Consider the following 25,843-nt stretch of genomic DNA (forward strand, 5'->3'; position numbering starts at 1 on the left):
AGATTAATAAAGTACAACAGGGACCTGAAAAGGAAGAGACTGATTTGGGATCAGATCCAGGTCCGCCTCCTACTGACAAAGCTTAAACTGACCAGCTTTGTGCCAGTCAGTGGGTGTATACTGCTGAGGAGGAGCGAATTCTTTTTTTTTTTTTTGCCCGACGGCACAGTAATGGCCCATCAGCTGCCCGGGCATGTGCACTGAATCTGGGTGTATGTCCGCAGCTTTTCACATGTGCACATACTCCGGAGTGAAAAGAAGCTGGGTACATACACACATTCAGTGCGCATGCCCAGGGAGCTGATGGGTAGTGCACAAGTGCGGGATTTCCGAGGCTGTTGCTGTGACATCAGGCCAGTTACGGCAATCAATCACAACGCGGTGGGCACGAATAATTTGGACCAGGACTGAAGCGGTAAAAAGCACCACCCCTAAGACTGAAACTATAAAAGGTATGTGATGCAATCTACTAATGATATAAGGTATTATTACACATATACTGGGAGCTTTTCTTTGGGAAAACAGTGTTAGTGATGCACATTGCATCACTAGCATCACACTGGGCCAGTTTAAAAACACAAAAAGGACATGACAAGTTCCCTTTAAGATAGATGGGCCGGACACAGATTTTATGGAGAATCTGCCTCCAGAGCTTATTGTAAATGAAAGGAGGAGTTACCGGTGAGGCAGGCAGATCAGGAGAGCAGACTGTCAGTCATCACATAACACGATGGATGGCTCTTCTGAACTTCCGATCACGTGCAGTGCGCCTCTGAAGCCGGAAAACGTACACTCGGCTAGAGGCGCAGTAACACTGCCAAAATGAGTGGCGCACATGCGTGAGATTTGCATGAGCTGGCGATGACGCTGCCTCATGCAAATTATGTTATCACACCCACAGGGGCATAACATGGAAAAAGGACCGACTAGTCTGGGGAAACCAACCTGACAGGTTCCCTTTAAGTTCCAATGAGGAGTTTTTGATGCGGTGCATTTTCACGGAGCAAAAAAAAAAATCACAGAGTCTTACATTTCCAGCAAAGTGTTATGGATTTATAGAAATCTCATGATCATGGATTTTTTTTTTTACATACGCAGCATAAAACTGGCCTGCGCGGTGTGTTTGAAATCTGCAGCATGTCAATTCCTCTTGCAGGTGCGCTGAGTTTTAGTGCAGATTTTTCCCATAGAAAAATGGGAATCATATTAAATGGGAAGAATTTACATGGAAAAAATGCAACAACATGATTATATAAATAAAGGTTTGTCAAAGCCAAATACTAGGACGTTTCCAAAACAAAGCAACTTTATTTAGAAACAGGACATACCAAAAAGACAAAAACCGCAGTGTCAAAAGTGCACTCGAAAATGCAATGGAAAAAAACCCGCAAATAACCTAATAAGTGCAGAAATGCTGCAACATAAAAGGAAAAAAAAAAATCAAACACTCATCGGGGGGAACGGAGCCTGGTGATACATTCAGCCAACCCATTAGAGGTGCAGAGGAAATAATCATACATGCACAGCAGATCATGGAAATGTTGTCAGGTCTGACAGTGTGGAAAGACGCTGTGTAAACCGCTTAATACACGCAGTATCACAATCATCTTCTTTCATGAAAACACCCTTATGACAAACCCACATGAACTGTACTAATAGTTATGTAACCTTATAGACCTTTATATGCATAAAGAAGCCATGACACTGCAAATACATAAACTGACTTTATTAATTAAGGCAGAAATGGTGGCAGCTATAGGTCCTTACTCCATTATGGTCCATCTTTATAATAACATCCAGCTTTGGTGATGACTCCACCGTGTACAGTTTAGTTATACATTCACTATAGCAAGAGGTAATGTAGAAGCCAGTAATACAACATCGGTAACTCCACCTTTACTACTTCTGATCTGATGTGGTCCTCACAGCTGGGATTTTTGTGGCACAGGACCCAGCCATTTTTCACCTGCAAAAAAAAAAACTGAGTGTTTTCCAGTGTTAGGGCAAGTTCACACAACAGATATTGCCACTACAAATTTTGATGTGAATACATAGCAGAATTCCCTGGTATTACAAGCTGCGTATTCACCACAGATTTCTTCCTACAGTGATGTCTAACATTGCTCCTTGTGGAGAGTGACAAGCCAAGCCTGGCATGTCAGAGTGAGGAGACTTAGAAGCCATGCATGCTCCTCTGGGAAATTAAATATGCAAACTGTCTCTTCAGAAAGGAGGACGACTAGAACTCTAGTGCCACCTACTGGAAGCAGCAATCCTAAAAAAGTCAATATCGTCTCTTTAACGAGCCTTGTAATATGACTTCGCATAAACGCCAAACCAGAATCTCAATTTGCAGACACCATGTTTCGGTGGTGTCCAGAGCCTCTCACCATGCCAAATCAGATCTCACACTTTGCACTACGGAGAGGAAACATCCCGAAACACAGTTTCTGCAAATTGAGATTCTGAGTTGGCTTTTATCCCAAGTCATATTACAAGGCTCATTATAGGGTCGCTAGTGACTTGTAGGATTGCCGCTTCCAATAGATGATGCTAAAGTTCTAGTCCTCTTCCTCTCTGATGAAGATGCAATTTGCATATTTAATTTCCCTGCAGTGATAAAACCCATATTGAAAATCCAAAATAGAATTTCTACTATGGTGTAATTTTCCTTATTGCAAGTAGGGGGCGACATAACATCTTTACTTAGGTTTTATGTTACAGCAGTAGTTATATGTCCAATTTATATAAAGACTCTGCATGTACGGGAGTTTCTATATAACAAGGGACATAATTAGGATGTCTTCACATTTAAAGTGAACCCCTCACAAAACAAACAACAGTATTTACCTGCAGCCATAGTGGTAGTCTGCAGCAAAATAAGGTATATTTATATTGTAAAAAACTGCTATATATGGATGGAACAATGAGACTTAGCAGTGACAAATCTGCCAATAAAACATACATGTACAATATATTTAATCACACGGTACATTAACTACATCATGATAAAAAAAAAACTGAAATAAAAAAAAAGCTTAGATTATACTGACCCAGCTGATGAGCTAAAATTTCATACCGATCAGATCCAAAAAACAATTGTGGCTTTTGATTTATATGAGCCACTACGGTGGGCATGCCAAAAGCCTGCACAGCAATGAAAGGAAAAAAACACATTAATGGATGGAGGATAAAATATAAAGGTAATATATTAACAGGGCACATAATGCAATCACATAGGAGTTAATGCGCAGGTCTATAGTTCATTACACGAGGCCATGGCTAGCAGAGGAAAGCACTGAATTTATAACAGAGGTAGCAGAATTTGGTTACTGGATCTAAATCACTTTCATATTGTGGGATGGAAATAATATAACCTAAAGGGGGAAAAAGATGATTATAAAACTGTAACCAACAGCTCAGAAAAGTAAATAACTAGAGAAATCAGCCCCAAAAAGTAAATATGGTTGACAGCCCACTATCTCCTATACCAGAAATCACGGGAAGTCTACAAAAAAATAAAATAAAAAAATCTAGAATTAGACTTACCGGTAATCAATAACCCTCCACAACAGCACCAAAGGAGGATGTCACCCCACCCTAATAGGGACAGGACACACAAATAGGTTAAATATCCCCTCCCTCATCCTCCCTCCAGTGTTTTCTAAAGGACCACACAAGTATGGATGCTTCAAATTATATTTATTCTTACTCAAATTAGATGATTTCTTGGCTAACCAAGCCTGGGAGGGAATTACCAGTGCTGTCGTGGAGGGTTATTAGTAACCGAATTACCGGTAAGTCTAATTCTATTTTTTCCAGTAACCCCCCACGACAGCACCAAAAGGAGGAGTACCAAAGACTCATGTTTAGGGAGGGACAATGGCCTGAAGCACTTTCTGCCCAAAGGCCAAGTCTTTAATGGACATTAAATTAAGTTTGTAATGCTTGGTGAAGGTATGGACCGAGGACCATGTAGCTGCTCTACATATCTTCTCGAGGGAAGCGCTAGCCTTTTCTGCCCAGGAGACGGACATGGCTCTAGTAGAGTGTGTTTTCAGTTTTTCTGGTGGTGAGAAATTTTGGATCTGATATGATTCCACAATTGCTTTCTTGATCCTAGTAGCGATGGTAACCTTTGAGACTTTATTCAGCCATCTGGTCAGAACAGAGGAAAGAAAGAGGTTCTGATCCTTCCTCCAGGCCTCTGTCTTTTGGAGGTAGTGAAGAACAACCCACCTCACGTCCAAAGTATGGAATTCTTCTTTCCTTTTATTTCTTGGGTCTTGACAGAAGGAAGGCAGAATTATCTCCGGTGATCTATGAAAGTCTGAGACTACCTTTGGCAAGAAAGATGGGTCCAGTTGTAGAATAATCCTATCATCCAGGATTCTCAAATATGGGTCATTCACTGAGAAGGCCTGAATTTCTCCCACTCTCCTGGCAGTGGTAATCGCTACTAGAAAAGTTGTTTTCCAGGCTAATTTATCCAGCTCTATTGAGGCCAAAGGTTCAAACGGTGGTAGTGTCAGACCTTGAAGGATGATATTAAGTTCCCAGGAGGGAACGTGGTTGATTATTCTGGGACGCAGACGAGTAGCTGCTGTCAAGAACCTTTTTACCCATCGATGTTCGGCTAGGCTCCGGTCGAAATAGGCACTCAGCGCCGCAATCTGTACCTTGAGGGTGCTGGGTCTAAGGACTTTCTCCAGCACCTCTTGTAGAAAAATCCAAGATCTGGGTCATGTCAGGATGCCAAAGATCTGGTATATTTGGTTTATGCCATGTTAGGAAGGTCTTCCATATCTTGCTGCATATGGAGTTTGTGATTTGTTTCCTACTTTTTTGTAGGGTATGAATTACTCGGTCTGAGAGCCCCTTGGCTTTCAGGATTGTGAACTCAGAAGCCAGGCCGCTAGATGGAGGTTCTCTGGATCTGGATGGAGATGGAGAAGGTTTTTGATTGCTGGCAGAATGAGGGGGTCCTTCTATGCTTAGACTGTTTAGTAAACAGAAACACCTCCTTTTGGGCCAAAGTGGAGCTATCAAGATTATCTTGACCTCCTCGGTCCTTTCTGTAAGGTCTTGGGTAGCAATGGAATTGGGGGAAAAGCGCAAGCTAGACGGAAACGCCACGGGTGAGCAAATGCATCTATCCCCAGGCATACGTCGTTTGGATCTAGGGAGAAGTATTTTTCTGCCTTGGTGTTCTGGCGTCTTGCAAAGAGGTCCACCTCCGGACGACCCCACTGTCTGGTCAGCATGCGGAAAATGTCTAAGTCCAGCTCCCATTCCCCCAGATGGATATTCCTTCAGCTCAGAAAATCAGCCTGGATGTTGTCTGAGCCTTTTATGTGCAGACCTGATAAGGAACAAAGATGTCCTTCTGCCCAGAAGAATATTCTTGCCGAGATACTTTTTAGATTCTCGTACCTTGTACTCCCTTGATGGGACAGTAAGCTACGGTAGTCATGTTGTCTGAATAGAGTTTTACGTGTTTGTCCGTAATGATTGGAGCCGATATTTTGAGTGCCTCCTCCACTGCCTTTAAATCGCGGAAGTTGGCGGATCTCCTACTGGTCTCTTCTGTCCAGACCCCTTGGAAGGGGGTTTGAGCGACGACGGCTCCCCAACCCGTCTTGCTGGCGTCTACCGTGACTGTTATCAGAGGGAACTGAGACCATGGAACCCCTGTTCTTAGGTTTCTTGGGCTGAGCCACTATGACAGGGATGTCTTCACATAATGAGGGATCATGATCTTCCTGTTTAGGGAGTCTGGGGAATCCGTCCCACTGTGCGAGAATATGGGTTTGCAATACCCTGGTGTGAGCCTGAGCCCAGGCTACGGATTGAATGCAGGCTGTCATGGAGCCGAGGGCTGACATGGCAAATCTTAAGGACACCCTGTTCAGGGTCTTCAGATTCGATATCTTGGATCTCAAAAGTATCTCTGTCTGTCCTTTGGTAGGAAGGAGGTTTGACAGGCGGAGTCTAGTCGAACACCCAGGAACATTTTTTCTGTGGCAGGGACGAGGTTTGACTTTTGAGGATTTATCAACCACCCTAGGGTGGTCAGGATTTGGATTGTTCTTTGCAGATCTTCCTGGAGTGATGCCACCGAGGGACCTACTAGTAAGAAGTCGTCGAGGCAGGGAATGATGCAGATTTTCTCCTTTCTGATAGAAGCCACTACCCCGTACGGCAATACGTTGAATTGAAAATGTAACATTTGATCCTCTTGAACCACCGCAAACCTTAGAAATTTTCGGTATGTTGGATGTATAGGGACGTGATAGTATGCGTCCTGTAAGTCGATGGTTGCCATCACATATCCTTGTCCAATCAAGGGAACTGCTGATTTGATGGACTCCATTTTGAATCTTCGGTAGATGATGTATTGGTTTAAGGGTTTCAAATTTCTTATTATTCTGTAAGTGCCGTTTGGTTTTCTTATCAAACAGGCGTGAATAGTGGCCTGTGTGTCTTTCTGTTTTTGGGACCGGTGAAATAGCCCCCAATGATAGTAGGTCTCTTAGGCCGGACATCAGTGCGGTTTTTAATCTCAGGGAGGTTAGACGAGTTATCCTCACTTTTCTTGGAGGATATGAGGAGAATTCGATCTTCACCCCTTCTTGAATTACGTTCAAGACCCATTGACTGGAGCAGATCTTTTGCCATTGGGGAAGGTATTTCATGATTCGTCCCCCCACTGCTCTGGAGTCCTTTTGGGAAAAAAATATTCATATCTTTCCCTCCTTTGGGGTAGCTCCACCGACCAGACTTCCCTTTCCCCTTGTACTGGGGATTCTGCTCCCGAGGGTGGTCTTCTTGTAGTGTCTGGGTTCTAGCAAGGACTTCTTTTTATCAGCCGCCTTCTCCAGGAGGTCGTCAAGGGCCTGGCCAAACATATATTCTCCCCTGAAGTGAATGGAACAGAGTTTTATTTTGGAGGCCACATCACCGTTCCACGATTTCAGCCATAGTGCCCGCCTTGTGGAGTTCGATAGGACTGCTGCCCTGGCGGTTACTCTCACAGATTCAGCTGAAGCATCTGCCAGAAAGTCAGTGGCCTTCTGCAGCAAGGGTAGGGAAGCTTGTATCTCTTCTCTGGATGTACCCATAGCCAGATGCTCTTCAAGTTGGATGAGCCATCTCGACATGGATCGTGCAACACACGTGGAGACTACATTAGTGTTCAGAAGGGCTGCTGATGTCTCCCAGGATTTCCTGAGAAGGCTGTCCATCTTGCGGTCCAGAGGATATTTCAGTTGCGACGAATCCTCGAATGGCAATACTGTTTTTTTTTTAGAGACTCTTGCCACTTGAATGTCGATCTTAGGTATCTCGGTCCAACTCCTCCCCCTTGGACCTATTGGAGAAGCAGGAACACCTGCGATCACCTGCGGATTTTTTTTTTTTGCTTTTTATTATTTGTATTTTCACTTTCAGAGGCCCCCATTGTCCTAAACGGACCGGAAGTAACCTAAGGGACCCTGTTTAGGCATCCCCCATCACTTTCCGGACGTTTTTAGGTAACTGCGTTCCAGGGTGGAACGCAGACCGGAAGTGACGTCATCAGCGGTCCGCGTCACTTCCGGGATCCGGTGCGCGTCTCTCCCGCTATGGAGAACGCCAGAGGCTGCCTGAGAGGGGGAAGGAGCTGGGCTGGAGAGCTCGAGGAGGCCTCCAGCCCGACACCCACCGGACCTTACCTGCAGGCACGGACTCGGTGGGGATGGGGGTCCCGAGTCCCAGAGGAGACGGGAGCAGCATAAGGGGAGGAGGAGAACACACCTCGGTCCCAGCTGCCCGGCTTAAAAGGTATGCTGGGTCTCTGCCGCCGTCACAGAGCACCCAAGATGACCTCTTCATCCCAATAGGGACAGGAAAAACACTGGAGGGAGGATGAGGGAGGAGCTATTTAACCTCTTTGGGTTTCCTGTCCCTATTAGGGTGGGGTGACATCCTCCTTTGGTGCTGCCGTGGGGGGTTATTGGAGAAAAAAAAGAAAGCCAAGCTTACAAAATCCTGCACAGAACTCCTGTATAGTTAGAAATATATGCAACTAACTTCATTCATAGGCAAATCAAAACCACTCAACTTAAAAGTACAATCGGACCGCCCTACCTTCTTTTTATATATCACGTACAACCAGCAGTGCATAAAAATTATTTTTTACAACCAAGATAACGTTTATAGATAGAAATACTCCATATATAGATATAAATATAAACATAAACAAAATACTAATTTTGGACATTGTGGTATCTTTACAAAGAGGAAAAAAAACAACATTGATAATGCTCATAATTACCCCATATGTCAAAGCTTTGTCGGTTGTCTCCTTGAGCTTATTCTTGATTTCAGGTGAGGTGATTGTGGACAGTAATTTTTTAGCCAGGTCTTCAGGCACCCCAGCTTTCTTAGCAGCCTAAAAAAAGTTAGAAAATTTGACAAAAAAAAAAAAAGGATTAAAAAGAACCTATGTTAGTTAAAAGAGTAAAGTAGTTTCGGTTTTCTTTTAACTTTAAAGGTGCATTATTTTTGGAGCACTATGGTCAACCCTCCTAATTAATCAATCCGTCAGAGATCTTTTTCGGCTCATATGTATATGGGAATCAGGTTACAGATATCAGAGCATCATTTGACTCAACTTACTATGACCTGTATGCCCTTATGAGGATTGATCCTACTAAAAACCGCCCTTTAAAATCCTGTTGGACTGCACATACTAGAAAGACTTTGAAAAAAGTTGCATTTCAATGGCTAAATAAATCATACACCTTCTGAGAAGAAGCCTACAAAAGGTTTACTTTCTTTTGTGCTATGAATATAGAAGTATATCACAAGAACAAAGGGGGAAAAATGGCTTGGGATGGATATAATTTACATTAATGAGAAAAAGGGGAGAACCCCATAATTAAATCCCTCGCTAACAAGCCATAATACTTAGCTCTGGGCTATAGCATGCTATAGTCCCATCCCTTGATGATGCCGCATTTGCGGTAAAACATGTTGGGGGGACGTGTGCTTTCAATTATATGTCCAGTTCTGCCAGATAGCGATGACACCCTGGGGTGTCATCATCCGTTAACATAGTTTTATGGCTTGTTAACCCCTTTACAGCCCATGACGTATTAATACGCGTCAGTGCCCTGGGCTTTAAGAGCCTGACCCGTATTAGTACGTCATCGCGATCGCGAGCACACACAGGCTGTGCGGGTGCGATCGCCGCCGGGTGTCAGCTGTGACAATGTGCAGGGAGCGGTCCCGCACCGCTCCCGGCACATTAACCCCCGCAATGCTGCGATCGAAGTCGATCGCAACATTGCGGAGGTGATCGCAATACTCACCTCCTCTTCCGGCCTCTAGCGCTGTCTGCCGCAGCTTCCCGTGTGTTGCCATGACGACCCGATGTCGTCATGACAACATCCGGGTCACCAGGCAGCAGGAACATTGTTTGGTCATGCGCACTGCACGACCACACAATGTTCTCACTGTGCAGCGGTGACCGCCTGCATGGCACAGGGATGGTGCTCCATCCCTATGCTGTGCAGGCGATAAGAATAAAAAAAAGTTAAAGTCCCAGAGTGGGACAAAGTAAAAAAGTGTAAAAACTCTCAGAAAGTGAAAAAAAAAAAAAATAAATAAATAAAAAATAATTGTAAAAAAATTTTTAAAAAAAATAATCCACCAAAAATAAAAATATAATGTACCCATCAATAAATATTATTATGGAAAAAAAAGCAAAACAAACAATAAAAGTACACATATTTGGTATCGCCGCGTCCGGAACAACCTGACCTATAAAACTGTCCTACTAGTTAACCCCTTCAGTGAACACGGTAAAAAATAAAAATAAAAAACAATGCTGTATCATCATACAGCCAAACAAAAAATGGAATAAAAAAGGCGAATATAAATAAAAATGGTACCGCTGAAAACGTCATCTTGTCCTGCAAAAAACAAGCTGACATACATCTCCATCATCCGAAAAATCAAAAAGTTACAGCTCTCAGAATAAAGCAACGCAAAAAAATATTTTTTTCTATAAAATTGCTTTTATTATGTAAAAGTGCAAAACATAGAAATACGATATAAATGTGGTACCGCTGTAAATGTACTGACCCGAAGAATAAAGCTGCCTTATCAATTTTACCACACACGGAGTAGAATAAAAAAAAACAATTCCTGAATTGTTAGTTTTTGTTTATTCTGCCTCCCAAAAATCGGAATAGAAAGCGATCAAAAAAAATGTCACGTGCCTGAAAATGGCACCAATAACAACGTCAACTCATCCCGCAAAAAACAAGCCGTCACATGACTGTCTGCCAAAATATGGAAAAATTATAGCTCTCAAAATATGGCGATGCAAAAACTAGATTTTACAAAAAATGCGTCTTTTAGTGTGCGACAGTTGTCAATCATAAAAACCCGATATGATTCTGGTATCACTGTAATCGCACCGACCCGAAGAATAAAGTCGTCTAATCACTTATACCACACGAGGAACGGCGTAAAAAATAAACTCTCGGGTTAGGGTTGTGCTAGGGTTAGGGTTAGGGATAGTGTTGTGCTAGGGTTATGGTTGGGGTTGGGATTTTTTTCAAAAGTAAGAAAAAAAGATGACGATATGGCGACTAGTGTTGAGCGCAAGTGCTCGCTACTTGAGTTTGCATCGGGTGCTCTGGTATGCATTGAGTATCGTGGGTATTTGAGTGACATGCTCGAGTCTCTGCCCCATATGCTTCGCGGCCAAAAAACTTTACGGGGATTGCCTGCCATGCACGAGCGATCCCCGCATGTTTTTTTTTGGGTGTCTAATAACCGTGAAACATGCGGAGCAGGGACTCGAGCACACGCTGTACATGGTGCATACCCGAGTACCCGATGCAAACTCAAGTAGCGAGCACTTGCGCTCAAGACTAATGACAACTTATTCAATATGATGACCTAATGTTATCAAATTCTGTGTCGTACCTCTGCGTTCAAAATGTTCACTATACCCCTTAATAAAATCCTTGAGGGGTATAGTTTCCAAAATGGGGTCACTTGTGGGGGAGCTCCACTGTTTAGGCACATCAGGGGCTCTCCAAACGCGACATGGTGTCCGCTAACAAATTGAATGGAAAAATCGGCTCAAATTGTTAGCGGAGACCATGTTGCGTTTGGAGAGGCCCTGTGTGCCTAAACATTGGAGCTCCCCCACAAGTGACCCCATTTTGGAAACTAGACCCCCCAAGGCACCTATCTAGATGCATAGTGAGCACTTTGAACCCCCAGGTGCTTCACAAATTCATTCGTAAAAATGAAAAAGTGGGAAAAAAAACACTTTCATTTTTACAAATCAATTTGTGAAGCACCTGGGGGGGTTCCAAGTGCTCACTATGCATCTAGATAGGTGCCTTGGGGGAGGGGGGGGTCTAGTTTCCAAAATGGGGTCACTTGTGGGGGATTTCCACTGTTTAGGCACATCAGGGGCTCTCCAAACGCAACATGGCGTCCGCTAATTATTCAAGCAAATTTTACAATCAAAAAGTCAAATGGCGCTCCTTCCCTTCAGAGCCCTGCCGTGCGCCCAAACAGTGTTTTTTCCCCACATATGGGGTATATGCGTGCCCAGGGTAAATTGCACAACAAATTTTGGGGTCCATTTTTTCTTGTTACCCCTGTGAAAATAAAAAAAATTGGGTCTAATGTAACATTTTTGTGAAAAAAGTTAAATGTTCATTTTTTTCTTCCACATTCCAAAAATTCCTGTGAAGCACCTGAAGGGTTAATAAAGTTCTTGAATGTGGTTTTGAGCACCTTGAGGGGTGAAGTTTTTAGAATGGTGTCACATTTTTGTATTTTCTGTCATAAAGACCTCTCAAAGTGACTTCAAATGTGATGTGGTCCCTAAAAAAATGGTTTTGTAAATTTTGTTGGAAAAATGAGAAATCGCTGGTCAACTTTTAACCCTTATAGCTCCCTAACAAAAAAAAATTTTGGTTCCAAAATTGTGCTGATGTAAAGTAGACATGTGGGAAATGTTATTTATTAACTATTTTGTGTGACAAATCTCTCTGATTTAGGGGCATAAAAATTCAAATTTTGAAAATTGCTAAATTTTCAGTTTATTTTCACAAATAAACGCAAGTGATAGCGAAGAAATTTTACCACAATCATGAAGTACAATATGTCACGAAAAAACACTCTCAGAATCAGGGGGATCCGTTGAAGCGTTCCAGAGTAATTACCTCATAAAGTGACAGTGGTCAGAATTGTAAAAATTGGCCTGGTCATTAACGTGCAAACCACCCTCGGGGGTAAAGGGGTTAAAGAGGGATTTAATCCTGGGGTTTTCCCCTTTTGGTCATTAATATAGAAGTAATGAACACAAAGCGCAAAATCAGTAAAAGAAGAGTAAATGAAATCATTGACAGTTACATAATTCAACAACCAAATTTTACAAACAAGCAAAAATATACAGAGCTACAAAGACAACTGTATATTGCTGTATGACAGAATACCTCCATGGTATGGCATCTGGTGGATTATAAATTGCAATATAAATACAATAAAATAAAACAAAAATCCCTGTGTGTCTGTTAGAAATCAGAGGCATCTGGTGCAGTGAACCACATAGAAGTCGGGCTGTAACATTTCCAATTACAGGAGGCTTTATTCCTACCTGAAGTATGCTCTCTGGTTCTGTGATGTCTTTATCCTGTAACAAAAAAAATACAGTTAAATCAGACTGATCAAACAACACAAAGGAGAACGTGTGTGAATCCATGGAAAAAAAAAAAAAAAAGGTTGAAAACAGATGTTTCCTTTATAGGCTTTTCTATTAATTTAAAAATTGTTGCATTTTTTGTGTTAAAATATTTTTCCTATTAAAGGGAATCTGTCACCAGGTTTTTGCAACCTCATCTGAGAGCAGCATAATGCTGGAAAAGAGACCCTGAATCCAGCGATGTGTCACTTAGTTTACTGGGTGCAGCAGTTGTGACACAGAGGTCCTAGATGAAGCAAAGCTCAGAAAGCTGCCCCCACCACAGTTCTCCATGTACATTGTCTATCGACAGTGAGCTGCTTATCACAAGAGGGGGCGTGGTCAGTCTAGCAGGCATGTGAGCACCAGTCCAGGCAGTGATAATGTCCTGGTGATAAAACCTTCATTGTAAGTCAACAACAGCCTAATAAGTGACACATCGCTGAATTCAGTGCTTTTTTGTTCCCTAACTCATGCAGTCCTCAGATTACATAGCAAAAACCTGCTGACAAATTCCCTTTAAACAAAAGTGATTTTCTGACAATAAACCTGATAATTGATGACATCAGTTTAACTGGTATAAGACAAATACGTTTTTTTTCCTATTAACATCATAAAAGTAAAGTGATCAGAGCCCTATGGGCTGTATATTATAAAGCACATGATGTCACACCAACCTCAGACCAGATCCGCAGCCACAATTGCCGGGAGACCTCCTCGAGAAACTCTGGATGTGACATATCCACAGCTGTCACAAACCGCATGGCTGAAAGGCTCCCTGTAAATCGGACCCAACATTTGAAAAAGCTTAACTTTTGCAAGAGCAATATATATATTTCAAGTGGATTAAAGCTGTGCAGTGTATTGTATCAGTATAAGGCCACGGCCTCACTATCAGTATTTGGTCAGTATTTTTTCTCGGGAGTGGGAACCAAAACCAGGAGTGGGTGATAAATGCAGAATTGGTGACTTGTTTCTATTATACCTTTTCTCTGATTGTTTCTCATCTGGTTTTGGTTCCCACTGGCAAGAATAAAATACTGACCGAATACGGATAGTGGGGCCGTGGCCTAAAACCTTTTATAAAGCACCACTCCAGTGGAGTGGTACAACTAATCTAAGGTCCCAGACCCTAGTATTATTCTCACCAGCTGCAGTCTTCACCTTGTATCGGTTCTGCTCAAGTCCTGCAACACCATTTTGTGACCGCAACTTCTGACTAACCGAAAGTGAGAAATAATGGTCAAAAGCTGTCAATGTAAGTCTATGAGAGCCAGAACCAGGCCAGAACAAGGCTCTCATAGACATGCATTGAAAAGGGACCGCCGGCTCATCCAGAAAACACCGAAGCTGCCGGCAGGTCACAAACTACTAGCGAGCGACCTGAGGTTTACTGATAAAAGGAGAAGACGGCGGCAGGTAAGCATAAGACTAGGGTCAGGGACCTTAGATTAGAAGCACCACTCCAGCTTTAATAAACAGTTATTGTTTATGTATTGGTATTCTTGCATATGTAAAATTATTGATATTTGCCCAATTACTTTCATATGTAGAGGAAAGACACCGTGCTGGTCACAGTATGTACTAGTTTCTGGACACCAATCTTAGACCAAAAATTGGACCACTAGTTAAGAGAGGACTTCTGATATATGATTGAGGTATGCTTAGTGGGAGTCTGGGCACCAGGGCTAGAATAAAGGGGCTGCAAATATACTATGCCTCTTCACATCTAATTCGAGCCCAAATGACCTGAAGTTTAGGGCTGTGGAGTCGGTATAAAATGGGCCGACTCCTAAAATATATAATAAATTGGGTACAGTAGTACAATGCAGAATGTGCTGTAAATGTTTTCATAAGAATTTGGGAAAGTTGTGAAATGTCCTATAAATGTCTGTTCTGTTCCTGATCTAAGGATCTCTGCTTTTAGTTGAGATGAATCTGTGCGGCACTTTATGTACACGCTCAGTAGTGACCAGCTCTGTGGAGTTGGAAGTCAAGGAAATTGAGGAGTCAGTCGGTGGTTTGACTAACTGACTCCACAGCCCTGGTGAAGTCACATCATAGACTTTCATTAGAGTAAATAGCCCGTCATTGCCTCTCCTGTTACGGTCCCCATTTTCTACATTGCTAAAAACAAGATCCAAACCGAGCTCAGGACACCATTTACCCCATGAAACCTATGACAGAATTGTACAGGATTGCATATTAACAATGGAGCACAAGTCATAACCGGATGCAAAAATCGAATGAGAATCCATTATTACTGCAATCAAACGATGAGCCTTCATTTTGCACCGCACGGCCTATTTATTGGAGTGAAGTAACACTGACCTTTCTTAATAACAACGTTAAAGAAATCACTTGGCAGTCGTAAGGGAACTTGATAAAACTCAGCCACTCTTTCCAAGTCCTGAAACATGTACGCTCCTTTATTCGGAACCATAGCCGGTGCAGAGTTACCTGTTTGAGGGGAAAAAACAAAAACTAATTTCTGGTATTTTGATATTTCATCACATTTTAGTTTAATTATCAATGACTCTGTATCTGGGCATCACAAGCAGCAGTGTCATCAGCGCATGCCAGCCATTCATGGCTGTGACAGCTCTTCTGGCTCGTATAGAGTAGACTTTCCTCTCTGATGGGCATTTGGGCAGAATATGGCATTAGGTTACCTCCCATCTAACTGATCTACTGCCCCTTTAAAAATTCAGACTAGGATCAGATCTAATCCCATCCAGGATGGGAAAAGCTTTGGTAATTTCACAAAACCCAATTCCAACCCTGGCTTTACATGGAACTTTGATAAGATGATGGGTGTGCGCCATTTTTTTTTCATATATTGATGTAGTTCTTTGAGCCAAAAGCAAAAATGGATCCAGCAAGGAGAATGTCACGGGTGTGTCAGATGTATCAGACAGTCGTTTTGCAGCTGGTTGCAGAAGGTCACTTTGTTTGCCATTGCAGACACCTTCTTAAATCTGTCTTACTCTAGCACCCAGCGGCTACCTCCCTCCTGCTCTGATTGACACTCTGGCCAGGGTGTTTAAATACTTTCAGTTTGCTATACGGAGGCGCTGGTGATATTCACATGTTCCCTTGAGAAGGCTTGGAGCCATTGCAGTCGGCTTACTTCCTCTCTGGCACTTGGAGGACGTTTAGTGTTATTTCTCTGAAGTTGACTCAAGCTAAGTTGCTTCCCTCTGTGTTTGTCTCTCTTGTTGTCTTTAGTTGTTAGTGAGGACTGACCAGTGCATATTCTCCCTTCCCTATCCAGGGCCTAGGTTTCCTGTTCTGCGATTGGTGAGGAACCAATATAGGGACGGTAGAGGAGACAGGATGATATTAGATTAGCCTAGGAGGTCTCCACTCCCCCTTTCCCTAGTGTCTGGTCTCCCTTCCCTTCATCCCTTCATGTTGCACTTTGTCTTTCCTACACTGTTCATGACAGAGAATCCACATTCAATTTGACTCCAAAACATAAAAAACTGCATTGGTGTTCCCCTCTTTCTCCACCAAAAAAAACAATTTGGGAAACCACCATAATAAGGATAAACGCAACTACAAAACTCATTGTCTACCCCGTCAGGACCACTGAGCAATAAAGGAGTGGTTGTGTCGGGTACTTGTCCATTGCATGCTCTATTTTCCAGTATAACATACCAGATGCACTGATTACTCCTCCAAGGAACCCAGGGCGAAGACTAATGTCTACCTTCCATATGTTCTTGTAGCGTAGCAGTACCTGTAAAAAAAAAATAAAAAAAATTTATACACAAATTCTACATTTTTTTTTATTGTAATTTCATTTTTTCATTTCTGTTGATGGAGCTTCCTCATACATAAAAAACTTCAATACCTTTGAATTGCAATGTATTATGCAGAAGCATGATGCTGAAGTCACTTTATTAGGCCTTGCAACCACTGGGGCCATTGTTAGGCCCTCAGCTGCTGTGGCAATGCAATGTCACTAGAGACAGGTGAAGTGGGTGGAACACGGCGCCCCCTTCCTCTAACTGTAGATAGTTTCGCCTCGTGCAGACAGGTGCAGAGACTGTATGGCAGCGGGTGCATAAAGAGAGCACAGATATTTAGTAAGGAGTCATAATCATCCGTGAGCAGACTCCATAAACTCAGCAAGAAGGGACATGGAGGTCCAGGTCTCATGTAATTATGAAGTCCAATCACAGCTCTGTAGACAGTGGAGCTGTAACAGCAGAGTGCAGGAGCCATCACACATCTCTGACGTTTCTTTTTACCAATACATTATCCCAAAACATTACCCCAGCTTCAGAGAGCCTTATACAGACACACAGACGAAAAGCACAATCAACAATGCACAGAAATAACACCGCACTCCTCAGCTGTAATACTGACACACCATAGTGCACAGGACGAGGGAAATAAGTGACAGTTGCATTTGACAACTTTGTACTCCATTTCCAAAAAAGCACAGTATTATTACAGTGTGTAAATGTAGACACATCATGAGGAACAGCACTGCAAGCAATTCCCCAATACGTATTTTACCAGGATGGTGGATAGAAATAAACTAAATAAAATTCCAGCCTTCGTCACCCAGCCATGCTGTGAGATATAGCTATCACCACGTTTCCAGGAAGAGGCGCAAGACCCATAATTACAAGAGACTAAAAATAATGATAAGGGGCGCAGAGAGGGCGACAGGCCCCGCGCTACGCCGAGGGCCAAGGGGCGCAGAGAGGGCGACAGGCCCCGCGCTACGCCGAGGGCCATGGGGCGCAGAGAGGGCGACAGGCCCCGCGCTACGCCGAGGGCCATGGGGCGCAGAGAGGGCGACAGGCCCCGCGCTACGCCGAGGGCCATGGGGCGCAGAGAGGGCGACAGGCCCCGCGCTACGCCGAGGGCCATGGGGCGCAGAGAGGGCGACAGGCCCCGCGCTACGCCGAGGGCCATGGGGCGCAGAGAGGGCGACAGGCCCCGCGCTACGCCGAGGGCCATGGGGCGCAGAGAGGGCGACAGGCCCCGCGCTACGCCGAGGGCCATGGGGCGCAGAGAGGGCGACAGGCCCCGCGCTACGCCGAGGGCCATGGGGCGCAGAGAGGGCGACAGGCCCCGCGCTACGCCGAGGGCCATGGGGCGCAGAGAGGGCGACAGGCCCCGCGCTACGCCGAGGGCCAAGGGGCGCAGAGAGGGCGACAGGCCCCGCGCTACGCCGAGGGGCGCAGAGAGGGCGACAGGCCCCGCGCTACGCCAAGGGGCGCAGAGAGGGCGACAGGCCCCGCGCTACGCCGAGGGGCGCAGAGAGGGCGACAGGCCCCGCGCTACGCCGAGGGCCAAGGGGCGCAGAGAGGGCGACAGGCCCCGCACTACGCCGAGGGCCAAGGGGCGCAGAGAGGGCGACAGGCCCCGCACTACGCCGAGGGCCAAGGGGCGCAGAGAGGGCGACAGGCCCCGCACTACGCCGAGGGCCAAGGGGCGCAGAGAGGGCGACAGGCCCCGCACTACGCCGAGGGCCAAGGGGCGCAGAGAGGGCGACAGGCCCCGCACTACGCCGAGGGCCAAGGGGCGCAGAGAGGGCGACAGGCCCCGCGCTACGCCGAGGGCCATGGGGCGCAGAGAGGGCGACAGACCCTGCACTGCATGTGGGAGATGTTGATGGGTGGTATGTAACTTATACCCTTCAAGCAAAAAAAAGAGTCCCCATTTTCAGGAGACCTACTGCTGACAGATCACCTTATGAAGATCTCTCCCAGGCTGCATCTGCAGTAATAATGACGGCCCGTGCACATGTGTAATGTACAGGACAGGACGCACCTTGTGCTGCAGAAAAATCTCTCACCTCAAAGCCCAGCCAGGAATAAGGGGAGACCACATCGTAGAACAGCTCCAGCACCTTCTTCTTAGACATGTCTACTGCTTATACTGCAAGGAGCATTGTGGGAAGAGAGAATGTTCCTCCCGCCTCTTGTATTTGTCTGACCTTCGGAAGTCTACAGATAGTAAAGCTCATCACTGCCCTCTGCTGGCAGCTTTCACTATTGCACTAAGCTAGGAGCAGACAAAGGTCACAGCACAGTTTGAAGTTGTTTTTAAAGGGAACCTCTCATGTCCAAAATCATTGTTTACCTGCAGCTATAGGGATTCATCTGAAGGTAAACAGTGTTAAAATACAGCCTGGCCATCTTAATGAGAGCAAGCGTATAACACAGCTGAATACTATTCAATGTTTTATAGGATAGCACTCAGCCCAGTGTTATACTATGAGGCAGTGCGATTTTTTACTCATTCTGAGAGTGCATCCAATAATTTGATCACACACACCCATAACATCAGACTGCACTCGGAAGTCATCCAAGTGCAGTCTGATTTACAGAGACAGCGGAGAAGATGGAGAAATTAAGTTCTCCATCTTCTCCACACCTGTGCTGCGAATCTCTCATGCGAGAGAATCGGATCACACTGAGAGCACACTCAGGTCAGACTCTGACAGAGTTTGAGCCAAGTGTCATTAGCATAAGACAGGGATGGCGAACCTTTTACAGACCGAGTGCCCAAACTGCATCCCAAAACCCACTTATTTATCGCCAAGTGCCAACACAGCAAATCAACCTGAATACTGAGGTTGTAGTTTAGAGAAAACAACACAGTACAATACAATACAGAGAGCAGGCAGGTGGGGCAGAGAGCAGCCACAGGAAGGAGCAGGGTATGAGACTGCAGAAGTAAAGAATGTGACCACCCCCATCTTGGTATATGCCCCCAATCCTTGTATATATGCTGCCCCAATCCTTGTGTGGCGCCCCTGAGGGTTCAGTCGCCACAGAGGTACTACACCTCACCCAGAGGTGTGGTATCCCCTTCTCTCAGGTAAGGAGGGAGTGCTGCCCGGAACCCCAACACCTGCACCCAACACTACACTGCTCCAGGTCGGCTGGAGGGGCAACATGCAGAGCGCAGCTGCTGAGCTCTGACCCTGGCTGGAGTGGGGGGAACCCAAAGGTAGGGGGAACCAGTAGTGGGTGTGGGTGGAGGAAGTAGTTAGGGGAAGCACTTTGGTAGGAGTATAAGTAGGGAAGCCATCTTAGGGTGGCAGACTAGTAGAAGGAGAGCAGTTCTGAAGAACAGCTCGAGACAGTTCAGAAGAACAGTCCGGGAGCAGAGGCTCATTAGGAGCTCTGTTCCACAAGTAGGGCCAGGTCAGGAGGCCCAGGAGGGGAGCAGGGAGTAGGCTCCGTTCTAAGAAAGGATCCTTGGGGGTACGGCGTGTGCAGGACGGCACCTGTACGCCCTGCATCTGTCAGAAGACACAGGGATCGTAGCCGCATTCTAGTCCCCTGAGGGTCAAGCAAGTCTGTGTAACTCCGACGGACAGGAGGGACTTCAGAGTACCCGAACAAGACTCAGAGTGGGCAGCGCAGGGCAAGAGGGAGAAGGACCCAGTGTGAAGACGGTCAAAATAGGAACATGAGAAAGTGGGGTTCTGCCAGATATTCCCAAGCCGCCTGAGGAAGGATTGAACCCCTGCCCGGTGAACGCAGCGCGACGCGGGAGGCCTTTACCTGTACAGTGCACCTGTGAAGTGTCTTAAGAACTGTGAGTAAAATCTTGGATGACTGCACTGCCTCCGTCCATTCTTTCATCGGCGCCATTGTTCCCCCTGCACTACAAAGCCCAGTGCAACCCACGCTCTACCACTTCGCTGCCCTGAGGCCTGCTCCACCTGTGGGGAGCCGTCCCATCACAAGCTGCCCTAACATCTGCCTCAGACGACTGTTGCAGTGCTGGTGATCCTCACCAGGCACCACAGGTGGTGTCACAAACTTTCCCAAATCTCCCCTATTTAATATCCCCTTTTGACTGACCGCCCTGGGTCACGAACCGTGCCAGCCCCACCGTAATATCCCCTATACCGGCAACCAGAGGCCCGGCTGCCGAGTACCCCACGGCCCTGGGGGCACGTCAATTGTATATATGCTGCCCCCAATCATTGTATATATGCTCCTGTGGCACCCCAGGAGTCCGGTTGCCACAGTGGCATTGCCTCCCTCACAAGAGGTGATGCCATGCCTGGAAGCAAGCAGGGGTCCCCTAATTAGGTTCTGCTAAGCATGCAACACTGTCCTGGCTCCAGACCAGCAAGGGGAGTCCCTCCCCTTGGCAACTGGGATCTGAGGGCGGGGTTAGTTAGACTTAGTGTGAGGAGTTGAAGTGAGGACTTCGAGAGAGGAGCTGGGGAGTGGAGCTGCGCGGCAGTTCACCACAGAAGGAACCAACACAGAGGAACCGGACACGGGAGTCCGAGGCTGTGGGGCACTGAAGGCCCAGCAGCAGAAACCGGAGGTCAGGAGACTGCAGGTCTCCTGGCCCCATCAGATGTCTGGAGGCTCAGCAGCACCGCAGGGCCCAGCACCGCCACGTGGGAGCTACGCATCAGCAAGGCCCGAGCTGCCTGCCATACGGGTGAGCACAAAGACGTTGCACTCAGGGACGAGGGCCACCGCACAGCTACAAGCAGCAGGGCCAAAGAGATTAGTGGAAAGGGAAGGCCTCCAACTTCACCCGGTGAGGTGGATTCCTTACTTGCTTCCAGGCTGCCCAGACTTCCACTTCTAGCCAGTACTCTAGTCCCGGTTTGCCTAATCACCGCCAGTAAAGATAAGAGGAAACGGCCATTAAGTTGTGGACTGATTATTGCTGCGCCATCAAACCCTGCACTACAACGCCCAGCATCACCTATAACATCTACACTGCCCTGGAGGTAAGCTCTACCTGTGGAGAGCCACACCAGCTTTGCTGCACTAACATCAGGTCCATAAGACCTGCTCCGCAGCGGCGGCTCCCTTTAGCCGCATACCACAGGTAGAGTCACGAACTTTGTACATAAAAACTATAAAATCCCCTTTTTACTGACCGCCCAGGGTCACGGACCGGGTCACCGCCACTGTGACATCTCCCCTAGCAACGACCAGCCCGGCACCGAGTACCCCACGACCCAGGGGGCGCGTCAACTTGGCGTCACGAACAGGATTCACGAAGCCCGGTATAACCGGGTCCTGTGTGCCATAGACTTTACTAAACAGTGTTATCACGTGGTTTGCCGCCCGCCGAGGAAAAGCAAGAGGCCCGATCCGGAACCGCCAGGTAAGAGATTCCTCCACCTGCAGAGCAGCATACTGGTACGTCAGCAGACGCCCAGGACCTGGCTGAGGTTCACTAGTGGGGAGGAAGATGCCCAACGGGGGGAGGATTCAGCCGCAGGCGCGGCCGCCGCCACTGTAATGCCGTTATCAATGCCATTATCAATGCCTTACATACCGGGGGGCGGCGTGGTTGCCCCAGTACTCAGGGGAGTCGCACACCCTGAATGACTTTGAGGAGAGACTGCGCAGTTTGTTTAAAGTGTACCCCCTGTCTGAGGAGCAGAAAGTCAGCAACCTCATAGGCCAGCTAATCGGTGCAGCCCAGAGAGAGGTGAAGTCCTGGCCGGGCAGAGGCAAAGGCACTGTAAAAGAAATACTGGCCCGATTGAAAGATACCTTTGACACCCGCAGCAGAAATTAAGATGAAGTTCTACGGGTGCAAACAAAGGATGCAGGACAGTGTACGGGACTATGCTCTAAACCTGCAGGAGGCACTGCAGGCCATCAAACAGGTAGACCCCGACAGTGTGCATGATGAGGACAGATTGCTGACTGAGCATTTTATTGAGGGGCTCCTGTCTGGCGCTCACCGGACACAGCTGCGCATTATAGCTCTGCAAACCCTTGATCTGGACTTTGCGCAATTTAAAGACAGAGCCATCCGGGTGCTGCGAGAATCAACCCCAGGCGGCACTGCATCCCTCCGGCGCCCCGCGATCACATACCACCAGGAGGTGGCGTCCTTTTCCCCAGCACCTGTGGAGGCTGACGCGCAGACCCTAGATAATGATCCATCTGCAGACCTGCGCCTTCAGGTCCAGGAGCTGACCAAAAGTGTGGCTACACTAACCAAAACCGTGCAGGTCATGCAAGTGTCTCCCAAGGAAAAGATCCAGCTGGCTTCCAGTCCAGATGACGTCCCGTGGCGACGACAGAGAAGAATTCCACCGACCAGAGGGAGGAACAGCAATCGCTACGACCAGGACGGACAACCCATCTGCCGCCGCTGTCAAAAGGCGGGGCACTATGCAAGGTTCTGTAATTTAAACGAGCAACCCCCAGGAGTAAGACGACCGGGCCCACAAAGCTGGCGAGACAAGTATGTGGGAGGACGACCGGTCCTACCTGTCGTGCTTGATGGCATCCCAATGAACGCACTGCTGGACACTGGGTCCCAGGTGACCACGATGTCATATATCCTTTATAAGCAATACTGGACTGATTCAGACATTACCCGTCGTCCAGATGAACATCTTAGTATCTATGCCAGCTATGGTCAGCCCTTGCCTCAGGTGGGGTATAAAGAGGTGACCATAAAAGTTGGCAAAGTAGAATTGCCATCACAAGGAATGATTATTGTTGATATTGATAGCCGAGAAAGTCATCCCATAATAACCTTAGGCACCAATGTGATAGAGAATTGTCTTGGAGAAATTATTCTTTTGTTGCAACAGGTCGCAGAGACTGCCAGTTCCAGTCAGCAGCGAGTTCTGCAGAAGGAGATCAGAGCCCTGATGAAAAGACAACAGGTAGAACTGTCTGGTGGAGAAGTTGGCAGTGTCAGAATGAGTGATCCATTCCCCATTGCAATGCCCCCTAGGAGTGAAATGTTAATATGGTGTCGGGCAGCAATTGGTCTCAGGGGTCAAGATTATCAGGCCCTGGTAGAACCCGTGTACTCTGATAGTAGGCCCACCATCTTGACAGCCAGGGGGGTAGTTGATGTCCGCAAGGGGAGAGTACCGATACGCATCCTGAATTGTGGGGAGAAAGAGGTCCATTTACCCCGGTATGCTACCCTTGCTAAGCTGTTCACTGTCAGTAACAACGCAATAAAGGCAGTGGTACCCTTGCCTCCGTCCAAACCGGCGGAGGATAATGGCTCTAAGGGGCAGATGGAGGATTGGTGTCAGAAGCTACAAGTGGGCACTGACTCCACCCCTTTGCACCAAAAGCATGGAGTATACCGGGTGGTCCAAGAGTATGAGCGAGTCTTCAGCAAACATCCACTAGACTTTGGGCAGGTAAAAGAGGTCCAACATCATATCCCCACGGGAGATCATCCGCCCATTAAAGAGAGGTACCGGCCTGTACCCCCAGCTCACTATCAATGTACCAAAGGAATGTTACGGGAGATGAAGGAGGCTGGGGTGATCAGAGATAGTTGTAGCCCCTGGGCAGCTCCATTAGTTCTCGTTAGAAAGAAGGATGGTACAATGAGGATGTGTGTTGATTACAGGCAGATTAGCCGCATTACACATAAGGACGCCTACGAATTACCCAGAATTGAGGAATCATTAGCAGCATTGAAATCAGATAACTATTTCTCCACTTTGGATCTCACCAGTGGGTACTGGCAGGTTCCTGTGGCAGAGGCGGACAAAGAAAAGATCGCGTTTACAACACCAATGGGCCTCAGCGAGTTCAACTGCATGCCATTCGGGCTCTGCAATGCCCCAGGAACCTTCCAGCAGTTAATGGAGTGCTGCCTAGGACACAAAAACTTTTAAACCGCCCTGCTGTACCTAGATGATGTAATTGTCTACTCAAAGACATATGAAGACCACCTGGAGCACCTGGCCGAGGTGTTCGAAGTCCTATCTGGTTTTGGCCTGAAGGTAAAGCCGTCCAAGTGCCACCTGTTGAAGCCCAAGGTGCAGTACCTAGGTCATGTAGTAAGCGCCGAAGGTGTAGCAGCAGACCCTGAAAAAGTAACCGTGATCAAAGACTGGCCAAGACCCTCCACTATTAAGGAAGTGCGGCAGTTCCTCGGGCTGGTAGGCTACTACAGGAGATTTATCAAGGGTTTCACCAAGATAGCGGCACCAATGCAGGACCTCCTAGTGGGCCAGTCCAAGAAGGCCAAGAACCAGAAACCTCCATTCAAATGGAGTAAACCAGAAGACGAATCCTTCACCCGAAAGAAAATGGCTCTCACCGGAGACGAAGTCCTGGCCTACTCCGACTATGGCCAACCCTTTATACTTCATACAGATGCCAGCAACGTCGGATTGGGAGCGGTGCTGTCCCAGGTACAACAAGGCAGAGAGAGAGTGATTGCATACGCCAGCAGGAAGCTCAGGCCTACGGAAAGGAACCCCGACAACTACAGTTCCTTCAAGTTGGAGTTTCTCGCCATAGTCTGGGCTGTAACAGAGCGCTTCAAACACTATCTCGCCTCCTCCAGATTTACAGTCTTCACAGATAACAACCCGCTGACGCACGTGGAGACTGCGAAGCTTGGTGCCCTAGAACAGCGATGGATTGCCCGACTGTCTAACTATGAGTTTACCATCAAGTATCGGGCGGGGCATAAAAATGCAAATGCTGATGCGTTGTCCAGGATGCCCAACTTGCCAGATGGAGAAGACCCGGAAGAGCTGGAGGAGATAGAGCTACCCGCTTCCATCGTCACGGGGTGACCCAGTGCTCCCACTGTGTGAGGGATAAGTGCTCCGCCAACAGAGAGGCCACGTTCAACTCATTGCCCCAACATGGATGGGCAGAGAAGCAGGATAGCGACCCGGCTGTCCACCTGGTAAAGGAGTTGCTGACACAAGCTGACTTGCACCCTGATCCAGATGCTCCACAGGAGACCCAACAGTTGTGGAAGGAGAAGGGCAAACTGTTCATCTACGAGGGAAAGCTGTGTCGAACAAGTATCAACTCCCAGACACACGAACTGGTCTGGCAGGTGGTAGTCCCGAGGCGGGATGCGCCAATGGTCTTAGAAGCGTACCACGATGGAGCAGGACACTTCGGATGGAAGAAGTTGGAAGTCCTGCTACGTGAGTGATTCTACTGGGTTGGCATGAGGAAAGAAATCGAGAGATGGTGTCGAGAATGTGGTCCATGCAACCTGAGAAGGAAAGACCGTGATAGGCAGAGGGCTCCCCTGCAGCCCATAATCACCAAGCAACCACTTGAACTGGTAGCCTTGGACCACGTGAAGCTAGCCCCAAGCCGG

General features: G+C 46.9%; 1 protein-coding gene across 2 annotated transcripts in view; it reads right to left on the reverse strand.

Moving 5' to 3' along the window:
- Positions 1–1,284: 1,284 nt before the first annotated feature.
- Positions 1,285–25,843, reverse strand: part of LOC141273493 (glutathione S-transferase kappa 1-like) — a 28,274-nt gene continuing 3,715 nt past the window's right edge. Inside the window, exons 1-8 of one of the 2 annotated variants that reach the window (XM_073685393.1) lie at positions 18,576–18,735; positions 16,418–16,499; positions 15,089–15,217; positions 13,435–13,535; positions 12,674–12,709; positions 8,315–8,431; positions 3,054–3,147; positions 1,285–1,966 (exon numbers count right to left, since the gene is read on the reverse strand). In XM_073685393.1, the coding sequence (XP_073541494.1) occupies positions 1,923–1,966; positions 3,054–3,147; positions 8,315–8,431; positions 12,674–12,709; positions 13,435–13,535; positions 15,089–15,217; positions 16,418–16,499; positions 18,576–18,644 (672 nt within the window). In that variant the 5' untranslated portion in view covers positions 18,645–18,735 and the 3' untranslated portion in view covers positions 1,285–1,922. Of the gene's footprint in view, positions 1,967–3,053; positions 3,148–8,314; positions 8,432–12,673; positions 12,710–13,434; positions 13,536–15,088; positions 15,218–16,417; positions 16,500–18,575; positions 18,736–25,843 lie in introns of those variants that run through there. The other variant, XM_073685392.1, reaches the window with a different exon arrangement.

The sequence above is a fragment of the Phyllobates terribilis genome, unplaced genomic scaffold (genome assembly GCF_046119375.1).
Source record: "Phyllobates terribilis strain yellow unplaced genomic scaffold, ASM4611937v1 Scaffold_5__5_contigs__length_657084704, whole genome shotgun sequence".
In the NCBI taxonomy this organism is placed as follows: Eukaryota; Metazoa; Chordata; class Amphibia; order Anura; family Dendrobatidae; genus Phyllobates; species Phyllobates terribilis.